This window comes from Macrobrachium rosenbergii, chromosome 22, assembly GCF_040412425.1.
Source record: "Macrobrachium rosenbergii isolate ZJJX-2024 chromosome 22, ASM4041242v1, whole genome shotgun sequence".
NCBI lineage: Eukaryota > Metazoa > Arthropoda > Malacostraca > Decapoda > Palaemonidae > Macrobrachium > Macrobrachium rosenbergii.
The window spans coordinates 22,461,946-22,489,646 of NC_089762.1; the positions used below are offsets into that span (position 1 = coordinate 22,461,946).

Genomic DNA, 27,701 nt, shown 5'->3' on the forward strand with positions numbered 1-27,701 from the left:
CCATTCTTTAAGTAATGTTTTTTAGCCTGCAATGATTTAGTATTTTACCTAGTAAGACTTTGCTTAAAGTGCTATCATTTTAAAAGAGATTTTACCTTTTTTGGGGATAAACTAGGTTTTCAAAAGTTATTTTGTTGTTATATGTCCTTGACAGTTTCAAAAGTTATGCAATTAGGTGTAGATAATTTTTCGTTTTATAAAAATTTTCTTATAGGCTGTTGGTACTGCTAAACATGTCAGAATATTTTCCTGGTATATTAGTCTATAGGTAATACTACAGTACACATACCAAAATGGTTTCATAGTATACTGGACTATTGGTGCAATCAAAACTTGCCAAAATATTTTCCTAGTACATACATTAGTCTATTGGTGCTATTAAACATATCAAAATGTTTACATAGTATATGCTGATGTATTGGTGCTTCTAAACATGTCAAAATGTTTTCTTAGTATGTTAGTCTATTGGTACTACTAAACTTGTGAAAATGTTTTCATAGTAAATTGGTCTAGTGGTGCTACTAAACATGTCAAAATGTTTTCTTAATATATTTGCAATTTCACATGCACTGTGAATTCTGTTTCCATTACAGAAAAGAGCATGTCTTGGTGGACTAGCAAAACTAATGTCAGTTTTGCAGATTGCTATACTTGCCTTAGAGGCACACTGCTGGATATGCCAGAGACATATTGCTTCCAAGATATGATACTTTGCTGAATTTGCTGGTTTAAGTGTAATTATTTCTGTGGCAATTGTGGACCTTTTTCATTATGCATCTTGCATAGGCTGGTTGCTCCACAGTTTCTCATATCTAATTTAGCACGTTGAGTAATCTTTCTATTGAATGTTTGGTTTTTATTAGTTCTGAAAATGTGTCAACTTACCAGGGGACTTTGTTTAGAGGGGTGGTTAGAAGACTAAGGGTTGACTTATCTGGAATATTAGTGATGAATGCTGTGATGAAATTTAATCTCATTGTGCTCTCTCTGGAACTATTATTGTATTGGGAAATTTCTATGCAGTGTGGTTCAGTCAGCTATACGGAGAGTACTGCACAATGTGGAGTATGTGTGGTTGTGCATACAACAAGAACTTATAGTTACATGAACTGTTGAAAATGTTTCATGAGTTTTAGAGAGGTACATATGCATTTAACTGTCACTGGGACTGAGACAGCAGAACCTGTTAATTTTCATTAATTCCTGTGCACTTGGATTTGTTGCAGTTTTACACTGTAGAATAGATCTGATCCACATATAACACAATTTCCTTATTAGTGCATCTTTTACAAATATGTTGGCTTCATCCCACTTAGTGCAAGAATCTTCTGGATCACTTGAACAGGGCACATCTTCTTCCGCCATTTTGACTTGAGTCACTATTCAGAAAAGTAGTTACTACTTGATATTTCAACATCAAATAGGTTCAGGGGTGTCTGCATCTGACATTATAGAAGACTGAGTATATATGGTCTTACTTGCTTAGTTATTTCCATTGTCTTCAAAATCACTGAACCTCTGCAGTTTTTTCAAACTTATCTCTGCAATGATGGACTGCTGATGGTATTAACAATACTGGGTAATGTATATAAATTCTTGTACTGGGTAATGTATATAAATTCTTGTATGGGAGCTGTGTAATGTCCTGTTAAAATCAGTAATGGAGTTGAAACCCACCAAATGGTCAGTACATCATGATGTGCTTTTTGTATGTGAAAATGTTTGTCACCTTGTATTATGGATCCCAGAGTCCTTATTTTCTATGATTGGTACTATAATATCACCTCTCATATTGGCTAAATCATTACCACATAAAGGATGTCTAACATTCTCATCTCAACATAGGAGAAATGGTTGAGGGAGTTGATGAATTACCTCAGCCACGTCATCATATGGAGGCAAATATGGGGAGAATATGAAGTACCTTCTCCTTAGATCAATCTGTACAGCCACCTTCCGCAAAATAGAATTTGGACATGGATCATAAGGAATCATATAGCAAATATAATTATAATACTTTGCTAATTCTGATACCTATGGTTTGGGTGCCTTTTACCTTCTACAGTATACTGGACTGACAACAGTGAAGGTATGCTACTAGATTCCAGGTGGACTTCCGTGGTCAATCTAATAATTTTCGTGGTTCTTTGATGTTTTTATTATATATTATGAACAATCCTTCCTGTATTTAGCAACATCATTGTCTTAACACCTCCCATCATTTTAGTATTTAAGATATTAGGATCCATCAGTCCAGAAAATGTGATTAAGCCTAGCTCTTTCTGAAGAGCATGTTTCCTATCTAGACAGAAATGAGATGGGCAATCTGATGAGAGAGAGCTACACACCAGAATTCTTTAGCTGCACAGTTTTATGTGGCGCCATTTCTCTCCTAGCCTGCAAAATCTGTCTATTTTATCACACTCCCCTTGGGGTTGGCAACTTATAATGAACCTTGAACAATATACACTAACTCCAGGTTCTTTGCACTATCTGTTCAGCTCCACAGCATTCTATCTTTACACCTTTCATCTGTTCTTTGCTGTCTATCCACCTAGCAATCCAACTTTTTAAGAATTGTCTTGCTCTAAAATTTGCCCCTCATTTAAGTATTCTGAAGGTTTTCAGTTAATTATGGAATCAATTCATACTTGTCATAAATTTGTTGATACTGTCGATTGCTAACAGGTGATTATAACATACTTGATAACAGTATCTGTGAATTTATTGATATCTGAAAGCACAGTGCCAAACAGACTGCAATTCAATTAAATAGTCATAATCCCTGCAACAATCTTAGAAAAAATGTGGAGAGATGTCATGCGCCAAATACAAAGCAATAGGTAACTGTAATGCCAATACAGTCTGGTCCCATTTTCAGAAAAGAGGCCCCAGTAAAGTTGTTAAGGCATTTCTTGCTAAAATTTGTTACCAATTGATTCTAAAGTAGAGCGTCCTCAGCTTACAGCGCCACCGACATTAATGGCGTTTTATAGTGCCGTAACTTGATGCAACATCCAGTTACACCGCTGACAGCGCTAACAGCAAGAATAGGCACCAAGTTAACGGCTTACAGTGCTTAACTTGATGCAACACCATAAGCACCAATAACAGAGAAAAATTGACTTACGGCGGAAATAAACTTATGGCGCCGTGCTGGAAAGGATCCCCCGCCGTAAATTGAGGACGCACTGTATTTGGGCCTGCTGAATCCAAAAATCAAGGTTACCAAGCAGTATTCTGAATATTAAGGTCTAAAAAAAGACAAAAAACAAAATGGCTGCCATAAAATTCTACTGTAAATGCCAATAATGTCTCATCTTTCTGATAAACAATTTTAACTCCGTTTTTTCCATGATTTATGATGCTGAAGAACCCAATTAGATTGTAAAAATTAATTTGAAGGTACCTTTGATGACTTTCAGCAACATTGCACTCTTTTTTAAACCAAAATTACCAGTCATTAAAGTCAATGATTAATTATATGTTTCATCTTGGTTTTTAGATTCATATTTACGTGCCAGCTTGCATATTTCCACATTCAGGGACATGCTCCCTTACTTCCACCGATATGATCACTTAACCTATGCAAAGTGGGGGCCATATATCTTGTACAGATGAACCAGCTTCCTGAAGAGGTGGAGGACAAATTCAGACAGGGACATTTTGTTGTCAAGGTGGGGAAGGCAAAATGCAACCAAGTGGATCCTGACCAGGCCCAGGAATGGCTCAATGGGACTGGGGAAAGGGGAGGAGAGATGGTTGGAATAACAAAGACTACTACTGCTCTGAGCAGATGGGCCCTCTTCTTCAACATGAGAGCACAAATTGCTTCAGATACGAGGAAATTGTATGGACTCACTCTTGATGACACTGCCAAACAAAGTGGCAAAAAAAAAAAAAGTTGCCTAAAGAAGGATTGTGTATCTGAGGCTCAAGTTGTGGTTGTTCTTCTTAGGTTCAAAGTTTTAGCAGAGCATTACACACCAACTGAGACACTGGAAAATGTAGCCAATAAGGATCAAGCTTCAAGTGGGGCACAGGTGCCCTGTTTCATTGTTAATGCCCTTGGGCAAAGACAGCTTGAGGAATTTGTAAAAGACAGACTTGTGATCACAGGTGAAGAACAGCCTAGCAAGAAATTCTCTGATCCTCTGGCAAAGTGCTGGGTATCAACATTTTCAAATATGTATGATGTCCAAAAGGTGTCTGATCCAAAAGGCAAATCAATCAAAGCTGACCGATCCATTCTGCAAAGGATTGTCAGTGCTTATGAATTAGGCAGGAAAATAGAATTGGAGAAACTACTCTAGCATGAACTCCTGGTCCCCATGTCAAGTGCTGAAATGAATGGCTCTTTACGCACTGGACAAAAGTCAATCCTTGTGGAGGAGCTCACAAAGATAATTGAGTGTCCAGCGTCAGTTCCAATCTCTGGTAGTGCAACACTCATCATTGATGGACAAGCACTGGTTGTAGCTTTGGGGAAACCATAAGGTGCAAAAACCTTCAAAGACTTTGCTGACATCTTTGTGAGATGTGTATGTGTATCAGGCTGGCACAGACTATAGTCACATTGACATTGTCTTTGACAGATATACTGAAGAATTTGTTAAAGTAGGAACAAGGACAAGGCAAAGAAGGGGAACACCCATACATAGAATAATTGAATCAGATGTCCCTCTGCCACAGGATTGGCAAGGATTCCTCTCACTCCCAGAGAATATAGCTGACCTTACCAGATATTTGTCTGAGGAAGCAGCACAAAGTGAGGCCTTTAGAAAGACAATGGTCATTGAGGGAGAATCCCTTGAGGAGTCAAAGGTCTATTACAATGATGCAGGCATTGATGTAACACAGCTTGAAGGACACCATGAGGAGGCTGACACAAGGATTATTCTCCATTGTGCCAATGCCAAGACAAACACAATCGTTGTGTCATCACGAGATACAGATGTATATTGTCTACTTGTAGTACACTGTTACACAAGCATTGGCTCCAGTGATCTACGGATGAAGTCAAGAACATACAAGAAACCAAAATTCATTCCAGTGAAAGATGCCATACATAAACATCAATTGGGCATTACAGGTGCTCAGCTATTCCTGGCATTCCAAGCAATCACAGGGTGCAATACAACAACTTTTCTCTCTGGCCACAGCAAAAAGACAGAACTACGAGTCTTCTTCCAGCACAAAAACATGTTGAGAGGCCTGGGACATGAGCCACTGTGTGAGGAAGTCATGAAAAATGTTGAAGCATTCATATGCAAGGTGTACAGTGTCCCAGAAGCTGTCACAACAGACCAGAGCTGCTGCCACCAACAAGTAATGCATTGAAATACCATATAAAAAGGTGCCATTTACAGACTATGGTTTGGTTTCAAGCAACTTGTCCTATGCCCAGTCCTCCTCCAGCCACAAGTTTGGGTTGGGAATTGAAGGATGGCAATATGTTTCTAGTCCTTTTCTCACTCCCTCCTGGCTGTACCAGAATCCTGTTTGCAACTGATCACTTGTGGCTGTCAAACAAGATGTTCCATGCACAAGTGCAAATGTGTATAATCTAGATGAACTTGTACTGGTAATTGCAGGTGTACAGCAGAGTGTATGAATTCTGACATCTGAACTCGATCAACACTGGTATTACAAACTTTCATTCTATCATTTGGAGTGCAAAGACTACTTACAACTGCTTGAAAAGAGTTCTGATCAGTACCTCATTAATTAGTTAATATTTGTGACTACAACAGAATACCTTATTTTATATCCACTGAAAACATTTACAAGTCTGTTTCTGGAACTGAGGTGACAAGGAAGTAGACACATATCATATGTTCCTGAGGAGTGTGGAGAATATGGGTATTGATTATACTTATATGCTTCATTTTTGTCTTTCAACAAGATTAAGGGTTTTTGGAACAGTAATATAAATATGAGGTTGTAGTTAAAATTATATTTTTGCAAACTGATCAAAAATTGAGAAGTCAGATAAGTTTGTTATTGTGCAGGTTATACTTTTGTATTTGAGTATTCTGTTTATTAATAGAGTAAACCCACCGTATTTGCGTTCTCATGATTCGCAGACTTACGCATTCGCGGTTTTCTCTGTGGAACATATCTAGCCATTGTTCGTGGAAAATTCGCCCATTTGCGGTATTTTTCACTGAGAAATATTCACTAATTACTGTATTTTCATATAAATTTCATGATTAAATGCACTTTTTGTGATAAAACTATTAAAATACTCAGGTATAAGCATTTTTACAGGGTTTTTCTTGTGTTTAGACTATCAAAATGGGCAGTTCTAAGTGTTTTTAGAGGGGTTTTAAGTATTTGAGGATTGTAGCTATTCGCGGGGATGCGTATCCCATGAATACAGGGGTTCACTGTATTCATATCTTATAATACTGTACATGGTATATCTCTGTTAAACCCTTAAACGCCGAGCCTCTATTTACAAAAGTGTCTGCCGTATGCCAGCGGCGTTCGGGAGTTAGCGCCGAAGCAGAAAAAAAGTTTTTTAAAGAAATCACAGCACGCTTAGTTTTTAAGATTAAGAGTTCATTTTTGGCTCCTTTTTTTGTCATTGCCTGAAGTTTAGTATGCAACCATCAGAAATGAAAAAAAATATCATTATCATATATAAATATTGAAATATATGACAGCGTGAAAAAAAATTTTCATATATAATTGTATACAAATCGTGCTGTGAGCAAAACGGTTAAAGCTAATGAGTTATTTTTTTTTTTTTGTATTTACACTAAATTGCAATGATTTTGGTATATAACAAATTGTAAAACGATCAAAGCAACACAGAGAAAATATTATCACAAAATGATGAATGAATTCGTAACGCGCGGACGTAAAGAAATTTTTTTTAAAAAATTCACCATAAATCGAAATATTGTGCTAGAGACTTCCCGTTTGTTGCAAAATGAAGGTAATTGATTGAATATTACTAGACTGTAAGTTTTTTAGCTTACAATTGCAGTTTTTGACCATTTCAATCGAGTTAAATTTGACCGAAGGTCGAATTTTTTCTATTTATCAGGATTTATATGAAAATATTTCAAAACTGATAACAGCTACAAGCATGAGTTATTTTTAGTGTATTCTACATGAAGTTGCACACATTTTAATATATAAAACTTTATGTAACGACTAATATAAAACTGTGCAAACATTACGACAAAGTGACGAAAGAATTTCTGAGATGTTTGGCCGAGTTACAGTGCGGACGTAAGGAAAGTTTTTTTCAAAAATTCACCATAAATCAAAATATTGTGCTAGAGACTTCCAATTTGTTGCAAAATGAAGGTAAATGATTGAATATTACTACAATGTAAGAGTTTTAGCTTACAATTGCGTTTTTCGACCATTTCAGTCAAGTCAAAGTTGACCGAAAGTTGAAATTTTGGCACATCGTGATTTATATGAAAATATTTCAAAACTGATAAAAGCTGCAAACCATGAGTTATTTTTTGTTGTATTCTACATGAAATTGCGCACATTTTCATATATAAACTTTATGTAACAACTAATATAAAACGGTGCAAACATTACGACAATGTGATGAAAGAATTTCTGAGATGTTCAGCCGAGTTACCACGCACGGACGTAGGGAAAAATTTTTTTTCAAAAATTCACCATAAATTGAAACATTGTGCTAGAGACTTCCAATTTGTTGCAAAATGAAGGTAAATGATTGAATATTACTAGAATGTAAGAGTGTTAGCTTACAATTGCATTTTTCGACCATTTCGGTCGAGTCAAAGTTGACCGAAGGTTGAAATTTTGACACATCGTGATTTATATGAAAATATTTCAAAACTGATAAAAGCTACAACCATGAGTTATTTTTTGTTGTATTCTACATGAAATCGCACACATTTTCATATATAAAACTTTATGTAACGACTAATATAAAACGGTGCAAACATTACGACAAAGTGACGAAAGAATTTCTGAGATGTTCGGCCGAGTTACCGCGTGGACGTAAGGAAAAAGTTTTTTTCAAAAATTCACCATAAATCGAAATATTGTGCTAGAGACTTCCAATTTGTTGCAAAATGAAGGTAAATGACTGAATATTACTAGAATGTAAGAGTTTTAGCTTACAATTGCGTTTTTTGACCATTTTGGTCGAGTCAAAGTTAACCGAAAGTTGACATTTTTTGTAGTCGACGTACGGTACGTCCACTCGTCACCCGACAGACAATTTTTGTCGACTTACGATACGTCCAGTCGGCGTTTAAGGGTTAAATTGACCTGAAAAGACTAAATATCTACATTTGTGGAATGTTACAGATAAATGTTCAGTAATATTACTTATTTCATATATATTATAACATCATAAATTATTGATGCCTAAAGTATTTGGACAAAGATGGGTTATTTGTGAAAGAACGGTATTATAAATGGCCAAAATGTTTATATTTTTGCAAAAAGACCACTAAACATGTAACCTTTACATAAAAGAATTGACCAGTGGGTCATGATTTTGTATTAAATATATTCTTTGATGCCAGAGACCTCAGAAAAGTGTCCAAAATTATCCCTAAATCATAATCACAGCAAACTTATAGCTAAATTTAAAAGAATGGTGGCCAGGTTGAATTTTTGTGATATGACAGTTAAAAACTCAAAATTTTGCTTGGTAACCTTGATTTTTGGATTCAGCAAGCCCAAATCCTTATAGAACAACTGGTTACCAAATTTTAACAAGAAATGCCATAACAAGTTACAATTCCTGAAAATGGGACCAGACTGCTACCATGTCTGAAATTATTAGATTTCTACACTGGATGAAAATCCAATGTAGAAATCTAATGACTGTCAATAATTCTAACTTCAACTCTTATAAAGAACTAAGTGCGTCCTCAACTTACAGCGCCACCAACTTACGGCAATTCGATCTTATGGCGCTTTTTCAGCGCCGTATTTTGATGTTGCATCAAGTTACGGTGCCATAAGTGCCCTTGATGGCATAACGACAAGAATAGGCATCAAGTTAATGGCGCCGATAATGGAGAAATCCAACTTATGGTGGAAATCAACTTATAGCGGGTGCTGGAATGGATCCCCGCCGTAAGTTGTGGACTCACAGAGAAAAATTTTTAATTTGAATTTGGCAGTTTAAGTAAAAAAATGGGTTTTCAAGTTAGAAAAACCTATTTTTGGTAGCTGCTGTAAGTCCTCAAAGAAGTAACATTCTCATGGTCCCCCAAGGCTCCATAGGACAGACCAACTGACCTCAAAGAATTCTCTTATAATTGGTCTTGGCCAGAATAGTGCTAGTTGGCACAGTGATAGAATATAAAGGATTCAGGACAAGAGGGCTCTATCTCCTATCCACAACAACTGCCTCAGCTTTTCCTTCATCCTACTCACACAGATGTGACGCCAGGTCTGTGCAAGATAAATGTTCACCCGAGTCCCATGCCTTTTTGTCAGGGAAAGGGGGAGGGTTTGAAGACTTGCAGTGGCTACCAAAGATAGGTTTTTAAGATCCTATGAAAAGTTTTAGTCAGAACTAAAACTTTTCATGGGATCTTAAAACTATGTACTCAGCTTGAGAGGTGTTATGATTATCGACAAATGCACTGTTGAACACTTTTCAGAGCAAATACTGGGGACACCTAAACTCTGTGACAGATTACAGTGTAATGAGGAAGATAGCCAACACACATCTGTTATCACATCTGTGTGAGTAGGATAAGGAAAAGCCAAGGTAGTCGTGGACAGGGGATAGAAACCTCTGTCCTGAGTCCTTTATGTTCCATCACTGTGCCAATTAGCACTATTCTGGTTGAGACCAACTATAAGAGATTTCTTTGAGATTGCATGGTCTTCCTTATGGAGCTGGGGTTTGGGGGGAACCATGAGAGCGAAATTCCTTTGAAGACAAACAGTGGCTACACTATCTAAAAGGCATACTATGATGAACAAAATTTGGATGCACAGTAATATAATCTCTCGACATGAAGAATACAGATTAGGAGGAAAAAACATACACCAGATTAAAAAAAAAAAATTGTTCATTCATTCCTAGATCAAGCTGAAATCGCAATATTTAAAAATTCAATATATCACCATTATTAGTGGGTGGAAAATTGTTAATCAAGGCCAAAAAAAATGACCACGTTATTCAAACAGCTTTATTATGCCTTCCTTTTCCTAATATCTATTACCTTGAGTACCTCCCTTTCTAATATCTATTATCTTGAGTACCTTCCTTTTCCTAATATCTATTATCTTGAGCAATTTCTCACCAACTTGGATTATTGATCAAGGGTAACTGAAAATTTTAAACCTAGATGGAAGATGTTAAGAGTGGGTGGACATACTCTCCATTATTATTTTAAAACAATGACTATGAAATTCATTTATGAATTTCGTGTACTTTTACATTTTCAATTTCACCAAAGCATTTCGGATCAATGATGACTGGGACATTTTCTCTACCTAGCTAAATACAAAGTAATCTGGGAGGGTAAAATATTTTTTTTGCTTTATCATTTCTAGCACACACTGAAGAATCCAATGAACATTCTCCTTAATTTTCTACTTGGACAACACAAGTGGTGTGGAGAGATCAATATACAAGACAAGTGCTGTGGAGACATCAATGTATAAGTCTCTGGACTGGAAGATGTCCCTGCCCATTTAAACTAATAATCTTGTAAGTCATAGTAATTTTGATATCTCAGTGGTCAATTTTTGCTGATACACGTCCTCCCCAAATCATCAGAAGCCATTACCTTGCTTTCCCAGGTCTCACATGGGTGAAGAGAGGGCTTAAGTGTAATGACCAGTCCTTCACCTGTTCTACTTATTGGCAACCTTAGCCTACAGATATCACAAAGTCCTTTTCCTGATAGACTACATGACTCAGCTGTCACCATCCTGAAGGGTATTTGCTGAATGAACATTTCAAGTCTCCAACTTCCTGAAGCCTTCAGTTCCACAAAAATCCTGCCATACTAACCAGCAGACCTGATAATCTTTCTTCATACTACCAATGGCCACCTTGAGAGTGTGGGCTACCCAGCAGTCTGGTCTGAGGTTTTAACATAACCTCTGCTGAAGTCATCATTTCCAGTGCTAAGAATAGACAAATGCTGCAGTTCCCATCTTCCTATACTGTACAGTATTCTTACTTTTAGGTGTCATGGCATCTTGTAATTTCAAACCTAGCATATGAACTGGGAAATTCTATAAAGATTATTTAAGCCAAAAGAAGCACCTCAGTGCTTTTCCTCCTTTGGTGATGTGCTGGGACCCCAAGACTAGTTGAAAAAATTTTGTTTACTTGGATATGGTAATACATGTAGTTTTTATACATGGAATAAATAAAATCAAGTACAGCAACCTTAGACTAAGAAACCCATTCTACAGCCACTTCAAAAGTCTGGTGAAGGATGCTCTCTTCACAAAAAGGAACATGAAATGGAGCTTTGGGAAAGGATTTGATTCCTCTACAGGCAGTCCCCAGTTATCAGCAGGGTTCCATTCCGGACAGCATGACGATAACCGAAAATCGCTGACAACCGAAAATTGGCAATAATAGCGCCGATCCTCGGTTATCGACACCAGTACCCAGTTATCGGCGCCGATAACCATAGATCGGTGCTGATAACTGGGAATCAGTGTCGAAAATCTGGTTATCGTTGTTGCTAGATAAGTGCCATAAAACCGGATTGCCGATAACCGAGGCCACCGATAACCAGAGACTGCCTGTACTTGCAGCAGATAAAACATGTAAATCCAAAACTTTATTATACCCCACCCAACTTCCTACCTGCAGAGTACACACAAACCTATCCATGTTTCCCAAAACAAAATGAAATATTTAGTTTACTGGATATCTCTCTTAAAATACCTCACCAAAAGTAAAAAATATGTTTATGTAAAACTAATAATTAACACTAACAACTGATTACTCAACCTAGGCCCATATGTTACCACTCACATTTAATACAAAGAAGAAACAAATGAGATATTACAATGGTTTTTCTTCCAATGCAGCTATTTACATGCAAATAAAAAACCACTGCACTAATGTATTTGGTAACCAAAATAGCTATTACCTAAAAACCTAATTAAAAATAAAAACTATTCAAAATATTTAATAATCAACAAAGTCATATAAATATTTGACCTCTGTCTCTCTTCAAAATGTTGTCTGAACATCATGAAATCACTACAGTACAGTATACTGTATTGGCTTTATTCATACATAAAATAAGATTTCAAAAGAAAGAGAGCAACTTAAATAGCCAAAAAATAAAGATCACTGACTGTTAAGGGGCTACTACTCGAACTGACATCACTAACTTGACTATGATAATTATTTTCTGAGCTCCGGACCCGTGTCAGCCGGTGAAATGTCCCTTAGAGCACACATTTCTAGGTATAAATATTGCTAAATATACCAGAGAAAGAAAGCCAACAGGAATGCTGAGGTTACTACCCTCAGAGCGATCACCTATTATGTAACAGGTGTCGGTATAGAGTAGGGTGAGTGAATTTGTCCACTACCACAGGACCTAACTCTGTAGAATGTCCCAATGTCAAAACCCCAGTAACGAGAAGAGCCGTTCCAGCAGCAACTCACCCGGACCTGTACCTGATGACCTGAGCGCCACCTACCCTCATTCCATCTTAACACGCGTTTCTGTTATCACGCTTTGCTTGTGCTCTGTGTTCTTTCGGTTAATTTGGAATATCATGTCTTCTGTCACTGAAATCACCGCCACTAAGTTAAGTACCCTCTCTAGCGGGTTTTAGTTGTATCAAAGGCTGTATTTGGCCCTTAATTTAATAATTATTGGGTCAAATATTGGCCTTCCATCTCGCTAAGCCGGCCCGCCATGATGACCTAGCGGTACGTCTATAGACCAGTTCAGTAGAGGTTTCGCTGGGTCATTTACATTAATGTTTTGTCTTACAATTGACGTTACCCCTTCAGGAAGTTCATTTTGGGGAATTTTATCTACATTGAGCGGGCCAGTGTGCTGGTATTAATACTGGTGTTGGTATCAATTCTTTAGGGAGCGCCCTCCCACGGTTTTATGCTTTTAACCCCTTCATAAAGAATTTTTTGGCTCTTGCTCGAGTAGATTTTGTTCCCCAAGCTCGTGCTGTCTTACAGTCGGTTTTTCTGAATTGTGATACAATGGATGACATGGATATTTATGGATTAATATTACCTTAGCTTGGCGTCAGGAGCGCCATTTTGGTTGCCCACTTCCTGTTAAGCACGCTGGGTAGAACATACCCCCAGCAAAGCGTTTATTATTTTATAATTTTGATTCGTTTATGTATTGATGTATTGTTGTTGGTTAAATTTTAGCAGTATATATTTGTGTTTTGTGGTACTAGCCTGACCCTCTCGTCTTAATCGGAGGGTTAGGCTACGTAGGTTAGCTTTGCTCATTGACTCTGCTCCCTTCTCTCCCGACTTTGTCGCTTGAATCGTGGAAGGTGTGGGCCGGTGAAGGGAGTGCCACGTTCATTGTTCCATCCGCTGTTCTGTATGTTTTGGGTATGCTTGGTTTCTCTGTTAATCCTACTCCCCCTCTAATGAAGGGAGAAAAGTGATTTGCAATGCATAGCCCTGTGCCCTACATGTCGGTCTTCGGTTGGCCTTCTGAACGGAAATTTTCTCCCCTTCACAGTTCCCCCCTACCTCCCCCTTCCTCCACTCTCCCTTTTTTCCCTTTATAGGCTTCGTCTTCAGGGAAAAGATGTGAGTTGGGTTGCAGTAATCCAATGTGCTTAGCTTAACCTCTTTTTGTAACTTCTGGCTAGTGTCTTCTTCCCCCTGCGGGGGGAGGCTCGGTACGTTTCAACACCCGGTAAGGGGGTTGCGGTCAGTGTCTGGTGGTTTCCCCCACTCAGTCGGCCTTAGTATCATGACACAGCCATGTCATTACTCCCCCACCTTTCCCCTGTATAGCAGGTGTTGTGTTATCCCTCCCCGTGTGTGGAGCGTCGTCCTCTCGGGGCCGTCACTCTCTGGGGGGGGGGGACCTAGACGGGTCTCCAATCGGAGGTTATCCACCCTCCTGGTATCCGTTTTAACGTCACACACCTCGCTAGTGTTTCGTTTGTTCGCTTCCTCATTGGTTCGTGGAACTCCGGACACTTTCAGGGCCTACACAACCCTAGCTGACTCCGTCGGTACCCCCGTTACCGCTAGCCTTTTCCACTCCGGTGGTCTTTGGTTTTAGTAGGTTGGCTTTACTCACTTTTGTTCTCCTATGGACGTACAAGAACTGCTCTAATAGTGAACCACTCCTCCCCTACATCTTAACCAATGGCGGGGGTAGCGGGGTTTCCGGGGTCTCAGTACTGGAATGACACGTCCAGCATTTAAAAAACTGCTATTCCATGTATTTAACCAGCGAATTTTCTGCCGGTCTCCGGCACCTATGGCAATTTATATTTAATTCTAAGTGTGCATGACCTTAGGTTAAGGTATATATATCATTCACGTCGAATTATATCCGGCGTCACTTAACTTACTCTGTCATGTTGCATGATTTTAGGTTAAGGTATACATTATTCCCGTGGGTTTAACTCCAGTGTTCCTTAACTTATTTGCCATGAATAATATATTTGTTTTGCTTCACCGGACTACTCCAGTAGGACTAATCTGCTAATTGCATGACCTGTTATCTGCTCGAGCATAAGGCCCTATCTCCGCCGGTTTACTCGGCGTGCCTTCAGATAAGCATACTCATATACAGTTTATCCATACAGATGGTATGCTGCCAGGAGTCCGGGTGCACGCAGTGCTGCACCAGCCCTGCGGCCATGTTGTCTGCCGCTCCCACTCCGGCTGCGCAGTCAGGGTGGGAGACTTGATCGTTTGGCACCGGATGGATGTGAAGTGTGCTACGCTTTGTTTGAGCAGTTCCAGGACGAGTCGGTAAGCCTAAAGTTACGGCCTTTAGTTTACTTGGTTCCTTGACTTATTTGATAGTTTATAAGGTTCTTGTTATATCCCTTATATATATTTTAAGTCCTTGATGTGCAATTAGTTAGTCCTTATTATTTTCAGGCCAATCAAGCTTCTCGCAACGCTTCCTTGGCCACCCTTAGGAGTTGGGTGGCTGGCTTTGGGAGGAACGTCCCGTCGGGGAGGCCATATGTTCTGTCAGAGGCCATCTGTAACCTCCTCTTCCCCGGCGCCGGTTTGCTGCGGCTGTCCCAGCAGAAGTGGCAGCCCTTTGATCGAAAGCATATCCGGGGCGACGCAGCCCTCCCAGGATGTCATAGCAGCGGAAGTGTCAGCAGAAGTGGCGGCCATTAACTTGGACCTGGAGCCCATGAATGTGGAACCGGACCAGGAGGTAGGTAGGGGAGGTAAGTGAGGCAGGGGAGCGGACTCCTTTTAATTCCCCTTCATCCTCTGTATCTTCATTTCAGGGTTTCCAGAAGTCCTCCTACCTTGGGGATAGGTCGACATCGACCATCCCCAAGGTAAAAAAGTCACTAAAAGGTAAGGGATATAAGTCCTCTTCCTCCCGCAAGGCAACTCCCTTTCCCCCGGGGAAGTCACGGGCTTCTAGCCCGGCGGCTTCCGTTGCTAGTGACACTCCCTCTGTAAAGGGGTCGAGAGCAAGGGCAGCCAAGGCCAGCCCCCGTTCGTCAACCTGCTTCCAATTTCCAAGAATTGGCAAGCATGCTGCTTGATACAATCAACAAGCAGATGGACGAGAGGTTGAAGACAGTATTGGAAAAGCTGCAGAGCCAGGAGACCAAGATCTCCGGGCTCGTGCGCTCCGGTAGGTCAGCTCCGTCCTTCACCATTCCGGACGCCTCCGCCCTTCCTCCTTTCGATAAGGGGAACCCTTGGCGCTTGGCTCTTCATGCTCCCCAGCATGAGGATACATTAACCATTGAGGGCCTAGGACGCGCAGACTTCAGGAGCTGGAGTTCTTTCCTCCAGGTCTGCTTCCTCCCTACCCAGGCTTCGCTAGATTGACAGAGGAAGCGTGGGTGAGAACAGATAAGGTCCCTAAGGAAACAGTCATCTTTCCTAGGGATCAGGCTCAATCGGCTCTGCTTCGCACCCTTGCGGAGTGGGAAGCAGAAAACAAAGTTGACCCCCTTCAAAGGAAATTTTACTATGTTTTCTTTGGGGGATAGAATCGCAACTCCTTGCATGTCGAAAGTGGCTCAGGCAACTGTTCAGGCATGCATGGAGGGTAAGTCGATGCCGCAGCTCCGGGAGACCGATCCCACCTCTTTGGTCCTCCCCGGTGACTCCAAATTCTGGAACGAAGTCCCGTCCACCTTTACGGCGGGCAAGCTGGACCCAGACTGTGCGTCCACTCTCTTCAGTGAGCAGCTTCCCAAAATTCTGGAGGCTCTCCTGAAGCCGGAGTTCGACGCTAGGCGTCGGCTGAGCCGTGCAATGAACTCCTTGTGCATGGCAGAGGCGACAGCTGTGCTGTATTCAGACGAACCCTTTTTCCAGGTCTTAACTAAATCTCTGCTGGCGGGATTCCAAGCGGACCTGTTTGACTTTACAGTGGCAAGGACGAACTGTCGCAAACATATTTTTGCGGACGCCACTATTAGGCACAAGCCTAATAAACTGATGAAAAGCTCGATTTGGGGGGCTAATTTATTCCCCAAGGACGAGGTGAATAATGTCCTGGCGGAAGCAACCAGGGCTAACCAGAGCCTCCGCTCCTAGTGGGGTATTCCCGCCAAACGCAAAATCTCCGAGTCCTCTGGTTCCCATGGCAGGTCGGGGAAAAGATATAAGAAGTTTAGGAGGCCACAAACCCCAACCGTAGTTCAGGCTGTACCAGTCTCTCCGGTCGGTCAGCCTTCCACCTCAAAGGCCCAACCCCAACAGTTTGTGCTGGTGCAGCCGGCACAGCATTCCCTTGCCTCCCCACCTTTGTGACGTCTCCGTACAACCCAGCCTATGAAAGCCATGGTTCCTTTCGTGGCTTCAATAAAAATGCAAGGGGAAGCAGAGCAAGGGCTGCCTTCAGAGGAAAGGCTGCATTGCAGTCCCTCTCCCTGGGAAGAGGCAGCCGGGGCAGAGGAAGTAAACCTTCCCCTTCCCAGTGAGAAGATTCAGGTAGGCGGGAGGCTTTACCTGTTTCGAATCAGTGGACCTTCAGCCCATGGGCCCACAGTATAGTCTCAAGGGACTGGGATGGAGTTGGGTCAAGGACCCACCACCTCAGGTCAGGTTCCATCAACCCCTTCACAAGCCCTGCGGGACTTCGAGAAGGAACTACTCCAAAACAGGCCATAAAGAAAGTGAGGCACCTGAAATTCCAAGGCAGACTGTTCAGCGTCCCCAAAAAGGCTCCGCTCAACAAAGAGTAATCTTGGATCTGTCTCGTCTCAACCTTTACATACAATGCGACAAATTTTGCATGCTTACAATCTCTCAGGTACGGACTCACCACGTCTATAGATCTTTCAGATGCATACTATCATGTCCCGATTGCGAGAAACTTCTCTCCTTACCTAGGATTCAGACTGGGAAGGCAAGCTTATGCATTCAGAGTCATGCCATTCGGGCTCAACATAGCGCCCCAAATATTCACCAAGCTGGCAGAGACAGTAGTACAGCAGTTACGGTCCCGGGGGATCATGCTAGCCGCATACCTAGACGACTGGATAATCTGGGCATCCACCGTCGGGAATGCCGAGAGCTACAGCCATAGTGATCCGAGTTTCTGGAGTCCCTAGGCTTTCAGATAAACAGGGAGAAATCCCGTCTAACTCCGGAGGCTCGGTTTCAGTGGCTAGGTATCCAGTGGGACCTAGACTCACACAGACTGTCTCTTCCGCCAGCCAAAAGGAGAGAGATAGCCAAGGCTACCAGGCAGTTCCTCAAGTGCAGGAAAGCTTCTCGCAGGACTCAGGAGAGGATCCTGGGTTCTCTTCAGTTTGCATCTGTCACAGATCTGCTGCTGAAGGCAAAACTGAAAGACATAAACAGAGTGTGGCGGAGGCAGCCAGTATCAAACTCAGGGACAAGGTGTCTCTAGTCCCTCCAGTTTTGAGAAAAAGACTCGGCCGTGGTCAACAGTCAAGGGTCTGTCAAAATCGGGTGCCCCTTCAATTTCCTCCTCCATCACTAGTAATCCACACAGACGCTTCATTAGCGGCTGGGAGGATATTCTCAATACGAAAAAAGTACAAGGAACATGGTCCACAATGTTCATCAGTTCCATACCAACATCCTGGAAGCAATGGCAGTGTTTCTGACTCTGAAAAGGCTTCGCCCTCCCAAACAGATCCATATCAGGCTGGTTTTGGACAGTGCAGTGGTGGTACACTGTATAAACAGGGGAGGCTCCAAGTCGAGTCGTACCAATCAAATGTTGATAGCCATCTTCTCTCTGGCGGAAAAGCACAAATGGCACCTATCAGCCACTCATCTTGCAGGGGTCCGGAATGTCATTGCGGACTCTCTGTCCAGGTCAACTCCGCTGGAGTCGGAGTGGTCTCTGGACTCTCCACAAACTCCCTTGTTATGTGGCCCCCAACCTGGACCCTCAAGCTCATGCCACAGATGCAATGACATTAGACTGGAACAAGTGGCAGAGGATTTACCTGTTCCCTCCGGTAAACCTGCTGCTGAAAGTGCTGCACAAACTCAGGTCTTTCAAGGGGCAGGTGGCTCTGGTAGCTCCCAATTGGCCGAAGAGCAACTGGTACCCTCTTCTGCTGGAGCTGAAATTCAAGTGTCATCTGTTACCCAGACCCAAACTGACACAAAGTAGTACAAACGGACTGTGTCAGCTTCCTCAAGAATTCTGAATGCCCTGGCTTTGTGGACTTTATGAAATTAAGCCGCTCAGAGAGGGGCGGATATAGACCCAGTTAACACACTGTTCTTGGAATCAGATAAAAGAGAATCTACTCTCAGGCAGTACGATTCAGCAGTTAAAAAACTGGCATCTTTCCTTAAACATTCTGAAGCTCAGATTATGACTGCGAATTTAGCAATCTCTTTCTTTAGGTCATTGTTTGAAAAAGGTCTAGCTGCAGCTACAATTACCACAGCTAAGTCAGCCTTGAAGAAAGTGTTTTTGCATGGCTTCAACATTGACCTAACAGACTCATACTTTTCATCAATCCCAAAGGCATGTGCTCGTCTGAGACCAGCAACCCGTCCTCTCACACGGTTTCTTGGTTTCTTAACGATGTTTTGAAACTAGCATCAGAAACTGATAATGATAACTGTTCATATTTGAGTCTGTTAAGGAAGACGTTGTTCCTAATTAGCTTAGCTTCAGGTGCTAGGATATCGGAACTGTCCACTCTCTCTAGAGGTGTTAATCATGTAGATTTCCTCCCGTCAGGAGAAGTTCTTCTTTCCCAGACCAAAGTTTCCTAGCAAAGAATGAAGACCCTCAGGATAGGTGGTCTCCTTGGAAGGTTGTTCCTCTTCCACAGAATCCATCCTTGTGCCCAGTCACTACACTGAGGGCTTACTTAAGGAGAACTTCTCAGGTTTTGTCTGGTCCTCTTTTTATCAGGGGAAAAGGTGGGACACTTTCATAAAAAAAAAAGCTATCAGACAACAGATTTTATATTTCATTAAACAAGCTAACCCAGATTCAGTACCGAAGGTACATGATATCCGGGCAGTGGCAACCTCCACAAACTATTTCTACAATATGAATTTTGATGACCTAAAAAGTATACGGGTTGGAAATCTCCATCAGTGTTTAAGCGCCACTATCTTAAATCACTGGAAGCTCTGAAGTTCCCTACAGTGGCTGCAGGGAGTATTATCCCTCCTCTTAGTTAGTCTTTCCCCCATTCCCCTCCCGCCTGCCTGCCTCATTTGCTTTCCCTGCCATCTTCTCTGGGCCACGCATGCTTCACATCCTGGCCTAGTTTATGTATATATAATTGTACCTGTTTTATATGTTAGGTTTAAGTAGATTTGTAAATTTTCTTTGTGTTAGTCTTAAGTTTGAGTACTGTTAATTGTCTGTTTCATAGTTACTTTAAGTTTTGATACTATCTGTTCAGAACCTTGTTTGTCCACAAAGATTCTTAGTCTTAAGTTTAATGTTTAACTTATATTTCTCTACTGCTGAGATAATTAAATTAGGCTTAAGTAACGGTGCCTTTTATTTATCTCTACCTTTTATTTGTCACTTATAATCCTTCACCTTGCTTGGTATGATTCTCTGATACAATTTCACCGGCTGACACAGGTCCGGAGCTCAGAAAAGGGATTTTGACAAAGGAAAAATCTATTTCTGAGGGAGGACCTGTGTCACCCGGTGACCCTCCCAGGTTATTCAATTTCCCCCCCTAGTAGGCATACCAAGCTAGTTATGTGGGTGCTAACCTGGAATGAGGGTAGGTGGCGCTCAGGTCGTCAGGTACAGGTCCGGGTGAGTTGCCGCTGGAACGCTCTTCTCGTATCGGGGTTTTGACATTGGGACATTCTACAGAGTTAGGTCCTGTGGTAGTGGACAAATTCACTCACCCTACTCTATACCGACACCTGTTACATAATAGGTGATCGCTCTGAGGGTAGTAACCTCAGCATTCCTGTTGGCTTTCTTTCTCTGGTATATTTAGCAATATTTATACCTAGAAATGTGTGCTCTAAGGGACATTTCACTGCGTGACACAGGTCCTCCCTCAGAAATAGATTTTTCCTTTGTCAAAATCCCTTTAATATTCCTCTGGGAATATAATTCTTAGTTAATACAATTTACTGCACATCAAAGCCTAGGAAAAATAAGAAGCCTAAATATCAAATTAACATAATGGTTGATTGAACCTTAATAAATTGTCCATATTGCAAAGTAACTCAAGGCTTAAAGCTTGTAGCATTCATCCTGATCCTTAGGAATTAGACTGATAATGAAAAAATATATAGAAATTAATAAAACTTACCCTACTATGTATCAATTTAATGTTGAAGGTTGGCCATGTGGAGTATGTTTCTTTCTGTGTCTGTGACTCAAGAACACTGCTCACCATATGACTTCTTGCTGCTGTATACTGATAAACTATGAACACAGTCACAGCAACAACCAAAAATACTCCTAATGCCTCCAGATTCCTCATAGTTCCTGTTAAAGACAAAACTTTCTTTCAGTAACATAATTAATTCCTACATCAGTTTGATGAAATAATACTTATGCCCTGAAATTCATTGTCTGCTATAAATCTACTGTATATAAACCGTGCATAGAGAATGGTATAAATCTATTATTATTAAAAGAGTAATTTTTAATTATCTGTAATACAAAAATAATATTGCCCTCCTCTATTTATATTATCTCTACTAAGGAGGTCACGGTTTTTGGATCAATAAATGAAACTTGATGGTGTGACCTTCTCAATAGGTTTAACTTTAAGAAGAATCAGTCTGTGATTAAGGTCACATGCTTTCAGAAATATCAATGTTTCATAGCCTGTTATTTTGTGGTCTTATTTTTATATTAGTAAATTAGAATATTTTTGTACAGTATTGATAAATCACAACATTAACCCCTAAATAATTCAAGTTTAAGTTTGAAGTTTTAAGTTCAAAGGTCAAGATCACATTTTCTAAATTTTAAATGCATTATAGCTGGCTACATGATATATTGTAATGGCTATTCTTAAAAATTATGTGTGCTTCTCTCAAAAATTAACAACACAAGGAATGACTATACTATTGACAAGTGAGTACCAATGGATCTGGTTGCAATGTGCACTACTGTACTCGCCTACTGTACTGCGGTACTATTACTGTACTTCAGTCCCAAAGTATTTCATAACAAATGTGAGCGGCACTACAAACATTACTTTGTTTTTAGAAAATAACGTTTAACACGACTGAGAGCTGAAAGTCGACAGCACAAATTTTCCTTGGTTTGAATTCTTCATAGCCGGTTACATATTTAATGCACCTTTTCAAGTTGATACAGTACTAACAGTTGTTCCCTGATATTGTACTGTAATGTAATAATGTGGATCAGAGTTTGAAGATCAAATGTCAAATTATCAGCATCATCTTCACTAAACAGATTCACCCAAGTTCACACAACTATCTGCTTTAGGGCTGGCTGAAAGTTTATAAACCACACACACTCATGTAGTATACATAAACAGTCGACCACCTGTATTGGCGGGGTTAAGAACCACAACCGCCCAAGCGAATACCAAAATCTGCGATATATTGCAACCCCTCCCCTCAAAAAGCGCTTATATGTAACTGCCTATATCAAGACAATCAGCATCGAGGAAAGCTGATTCCCTGCTGTGTGACTGGCTTCTTCCAACCCTTCCAGCCAACCGCTGTCATCATGGAGAGAGAGAGAGAGAGAGAGAGAGAGAGAGAGAGAGAGAGAGAGAGAGAGAGAGAGAGAGAGAGAGAGAGAGAGAGAGAGAGAGAGAAGGGGTGAACTGAGTATAGTATACCTTAAACAAAATGCTTATAACTGCTTATTTTAATAGTTCAAACAAAAATATACCCTAAACTATCATCCTAAAACACTGTAATATTTCAAAGTCATCTTACAACATTACCCTTAGACATATATGGCTCACAGCTATGCGTGTAAACTAGTAAAGTTACCCAAAAGAGAGAGAGAGAGAGAGAGAGAGAGAGAGAGAGAGAGAGAAACTGCGAAAGAAAGAGACAACAAAAATACATATGTACATTAAAAATATTTAATACACTAATGACAGTACGTACACAAAGGAAAATTAAGGTTAATTCACAAAACTAGGTTATAAAAATGTACAGTATCAGTAAACATTAGACTAAAATCTGTCAAAAAAAACAGAGGGGAAACTCCCTCACAGAGCATCAAAGCTAAAAGCCAATCAGCAACTAGCAAAGCTGGTATCCTGTTCTGTGATTGGTTCTTCTAACCCTTCCAGCCAATAGTGTGTTGTGATACAAGCCAATCAGCATTTAGGTAACATACCCTGCTGTGTGATATGCTACTTCTAACCCTTCTAGCCAATAGCTCCCTTTCTATCTATCTATCTATCCATCTCTCACATTCCTTAAAATAGTATCCTCTGGCATACAGAGAAAGAGAGAGAGAAAGAGAGGGGGGAGCTGAACTGAGTTGTTTACATCGGTTAAACAATTAAAAATGCTGGGACGATAGTTTTTATACATATTACAATGATAGTAGATCAGTATAATAATACGGTATAAGGTAAGGGCCCCAATGGAGATGCATTTCGCCTGGATTTTTTTCTTTCATCGCTTATAGCTCTTTCGATTTTCCATATTTTTTTCAAGTTCTGTCGTGATTTATTCATAAATTATTGTATTTTCATATATTTCAATCAGAAATTGATTATCATTAATAGTCTTTGGTTTACCAAACAAAAACTTCTTTCAGTTTTCTTCTGAAGATGGAAAGAGAAACCCACAAGATTCCTGTGTATAACTTGTTTACTTGTAAATATTTACATGTTAATTTTAAACTCGAGTACTTTCAGGTACTAACTGTGACCCTTTTTCAAGAGATGAGGTAGTCAGGCTGGTTCAAGGCCCAGCAATCTTCTGGAACTTCTTCTCCCTGTGCTGTCATTTATATGATGGCTGCCCTGGTTTCCATTCTCTTGAGAGTTGTTAATCTCCTCCTGTCGGTCTGATATCCTGATCTGATGGTCAGTGGTATTAACCCTTGTGGTATGTGAGTAGTCACCATCGGTCTGTTGGGCAGGAGACCTAACCTCCAGGTCAGAAGGGTCAATCTTAGCTTCTTTTAATATTAAAGATTGGCTTATGGGATCTTCTGAGGTAAATCCTTTGTTTCCTTCTATCACTTTAACCTGTCTGATGAGTGCCCCTTCCACTACCCTCCTATGACTGATGTTATTGCTTTTGTATATAAGCCTACTGTTTTTAAAATCCATCCTGTGGTCCTTTTCCCAACAATGCCTAGCTATAGCACTCCCCTGTGAGTTGAGCTGTACTGCCCTCCAATCCAAGAACACAGGAGGGCAGTACAGCTCAACTCACAGGGGAGTGCTATAGCTAGGCATTGCTGGGAAAAGGACCATATATGTGTGTGTGTGTGTGTGTATATATATATATATAGTATATGCATATCCATATATATACATATATATATATATATATATATATATATATATATATATATATATATATATATATATATTGTATATATTTATATATATATATAATTTCTATATACCTTTCCTCTTGAATTCTGATCTATCCTTTTTCTATATATTATTATTAAGTTACTTTTGGTAGCATTAATTATTTTACCTTTACATTTTTTCACTAATCTATTCCTCTTTAATATATATATGTAAGTAAATATTGCATACAGTGTATTATATATATATATATATATATATATATATATATATATATATATATATATATATATACACATATATATACTGTATGCGCTGCTGGGAGAAAGGGCGCTGGTGACTGGTATAATACATGTACATATGCTACCGGGGTCTAGCGATGACAGGCAGGGCAGCCGATCGAGACTACGGTCTACCCCAAAGCCAAATCAAAGCCCTTCAAAGAAGGCATATATATACTTACCCCATACAAATGGGGAAAAAAAAAAATACATTAAAAGAAGAAGAATAGTGAAAAATGTAAGAGGTAAAATTAATTAATGTCAGCCGAGTAACTTAAGAGTAATAATATATAGAAAAAGGATAGATCAGAATTCAAGAGAATGATATATAACAATTATATATATATATATACTGTGTATATATATATATATATATATATATATATATATATATATATATATATATATATATATATATATATATATATATATATATATATATATATATATATATATATATGTATATATACATATATGAAATATTTATCACACCGTGATTTATATACAATCATGAAGCTACAAATATATATTAATATAAATTCACGCTACCTCGGTATATCTCCGTTGGAGAATTGTCGCGAAGGGGAATTTATATAAGTGATAAATGAATGGAATGCATGGGGACACGAACCCAGCGACGAATGCCTATTCAGCGACTCCAGTTGGCGTAAACCATTGAGCCATCAAAGAAGTATAAATCTCTTGCGAGATGTCGTACTGTTTTACCACGTCGTGAAGCGGGGAAAGTGTACTAACCTCGACAATGACCACCTCCGCCCGACAGTTCATTTGGTGCGTTTGGAACACGCAGCTCTTGTTATGAAATATTTATCACACCGTGATTTATATACAATCATGAAGCTACAAATGTCGATTAATATCAAAAATTCACGCTACTTCGGTATATCTCCGTTGGAGAATTATATGCGAAGGGAATTTATATAAGTGATAAATGGTGGAATGGTGGGGACACGAACCGCGACGAATGCCTATTCAGCGACTCCAGTTGGCGTAAACCATTGAGCCATCAGAGAGGTATAAATCTCTTGCCGAGATGTCGTACTGTTTTTTTACCCGTGTGTGAAGCGGGGAAAGTGTACTAACCTCGACAATGACCCACCTCCGCCATGACAGTTCATTGATACGTTTGGAACACGCAGCTCTTGTTATGAAATATTTATCACACCGTGATTTATATACAATCATGAAGCTACAAATGTAAACAATATCGAAATTCACGCTACCTCGGTATCTCCGTTGGAGAATTGTCGCGAAGGAATTTATATAAGTGATAAATGAATTGGAATCGTGGGGACACGAACCGCGACGAATGCCTATTCAGCGACTCCAGTTAGCGTAAACCATTGAGCCATCAAAGAGGTATAAATCTCTTGCGAGATGTCGGTACTGTTTTTACCCGTCGTGGCGGGGAAAGTGTACTAACCTCGACAATGACCCACCTCCGCCATGACAGTTCATTGGTACGTTTGGAACACGCAGCTCTTGTTATGAAATATTTATCACACCGTGATTTATATACAATCATGAAGCTACAAATGTAAGCAATATCGAAATTCACGCTACCTCGGTATATCTCCGTTGGAGAATTGTCGCGAAGGAAATTTATATAAGTGATAAATGAATTGGAATCGTGGGGACCGCGAACCCGCTGACGAATGCCTATTCAGCGACTCCAGTTAGCGTAAACCATTGAGCCATCAAGAGAGGTATAAATCTCTTGCCGAGATGTCGTGCTGTTTTACCCGTCATGAGCGGGGAAAGTGTACTAGCCTCGACAATGACCCACCTCCGCCATGACAGTTCATTGATGCGTTTGGAACACGCAGCTCTTGTTATGAAATATTTATCACACGTGATTTATATACAATCATGAAGCTACAAATGTCGCTTAATATCGAAATTCACGCTACCTCGGTATATCTCCGTTGGAGAATTGTCGCGAAGGGAATTTATATAAGTGATAAATGAATGGAATCGTGGGGACACGAACCCGCGACGAATGCCTATTCAGCGACTCCAGTTGACGTAAACCATTGAGCCATCAAGAGAGTATAAAATCTCTTGCGAGATGTCGTACTGTTTTTACCCGTCGTGAAAGGGGAAAGTGTACTAGCCTCGACAATGACCCACCTCCGCCATGACAGTTCATTGGTACGTTTGGAACACGCAGCTCTTGTTATGAAATATTTATCACACCGTGATTTATATACAATCATGAAGCTACAAATGTCGCTGAATAGGCATTCGTCATGGTTCGTGTCCCCACGATTCCAATTCATTTATCACTTATATAAATTCCTTCGCTTAAATTCTCCAACGGAGATATACCAGGTAGCGTGAATTTCGATATTAAGCGACATTTGTAGCTTCATGATTGTATATAAATCACGGTGTGATAAATATTTCATAACAAGAGCTGCGTGTTCCAAACGCATCAATGAACTGTCATGGCGAGGTGGGTCATTGTCGAGGTTAGTACACTTTCCCCGCCACGACGGGTAAAAACAGTACGACATCTCGGCAAGAGATTTATACCTCTTGATGGCTCAATGGTTTACGCCAACTGGAGTCGCTGAATAGGCATTCGTCGCGGGTTCGTGTCCCCACGATTCCACCATTTTTCACTTATATAAATTCCTTCGCGACAATTCTCCAACGGAGATATACCGAGGTAGCGTGAATTTCGATATTGCTTACATTTGTAGCTTCATGATTGTATATAAATCACGGTGTGATAAATATTTTCATAACAAGAGCTTCGTGTTCCAAATGTACCAATGAACTGTCATGGCGGAGGTGGGTCATTGTCGAGGTTAGTACACTTTTCCCGCCACGACGGGTAAAAACAGTACGACATCTCGGCAAGAGATTTATACCTCTCTTGATGGCTCAATGGTTTACGCCAACTGGAGTCGGTGAATAGGCATTCGTCGCGGGTTCGTGTCCCCACGATTCCAATTCATTTATCACTTATATAAATTCCCCTTCGCGACAATTCTCCAACGGAGATATACCGAGGTAGCGTGAATTTCGATATTAAGCGACATTTGTAGCTTCATGATTGTATATAAATCACGGTGTGATAAATATTTCATAACAAGAGCTGCGTGTTCCAAACGCATCAATGAACTGTCATGGCGAGGTGGGTCATTGTCGAGGTTAGTACACTTTCCCCGCTCACGACGGGTAAAAACAGTACGACATCTCGGCAAGAGATTTATACCTCTTGATGGCTCAATGGTTTACGCCAACTGGAGTCGCTGAATAGGCATTCGTCGCGGTTCGTGTCCCCACGAT

At 40.3% G+C, this 27,701-nt stretch overlaps 1 protein-coding gene across 28 annotated transcripts in view; it reads right to left on the minus strand.

Moving 5' to 3' along the window:
• LOC136850637 (uncharacterized) overlaps positions 1-27,701 on the minus strand; it is a 379,925-nt gene that overhangs the window by 182,385 nt on the left and 169,839 nt on the right. For all 28 annotated transcript variants that reach the window (XM_067124380.1, XM_067124382.1, XM_067124371.1 and 25 more), the window contains one exon: positions 20,917-21,095. In XM_067124380.1, coding sequence (XP_066980481.1) covers positions 20,917-21,095 — 179 coding nt within the window. The remainder of the gene's footprint in view (positions 1-20,916; positions 21,096-27,701) is intronic.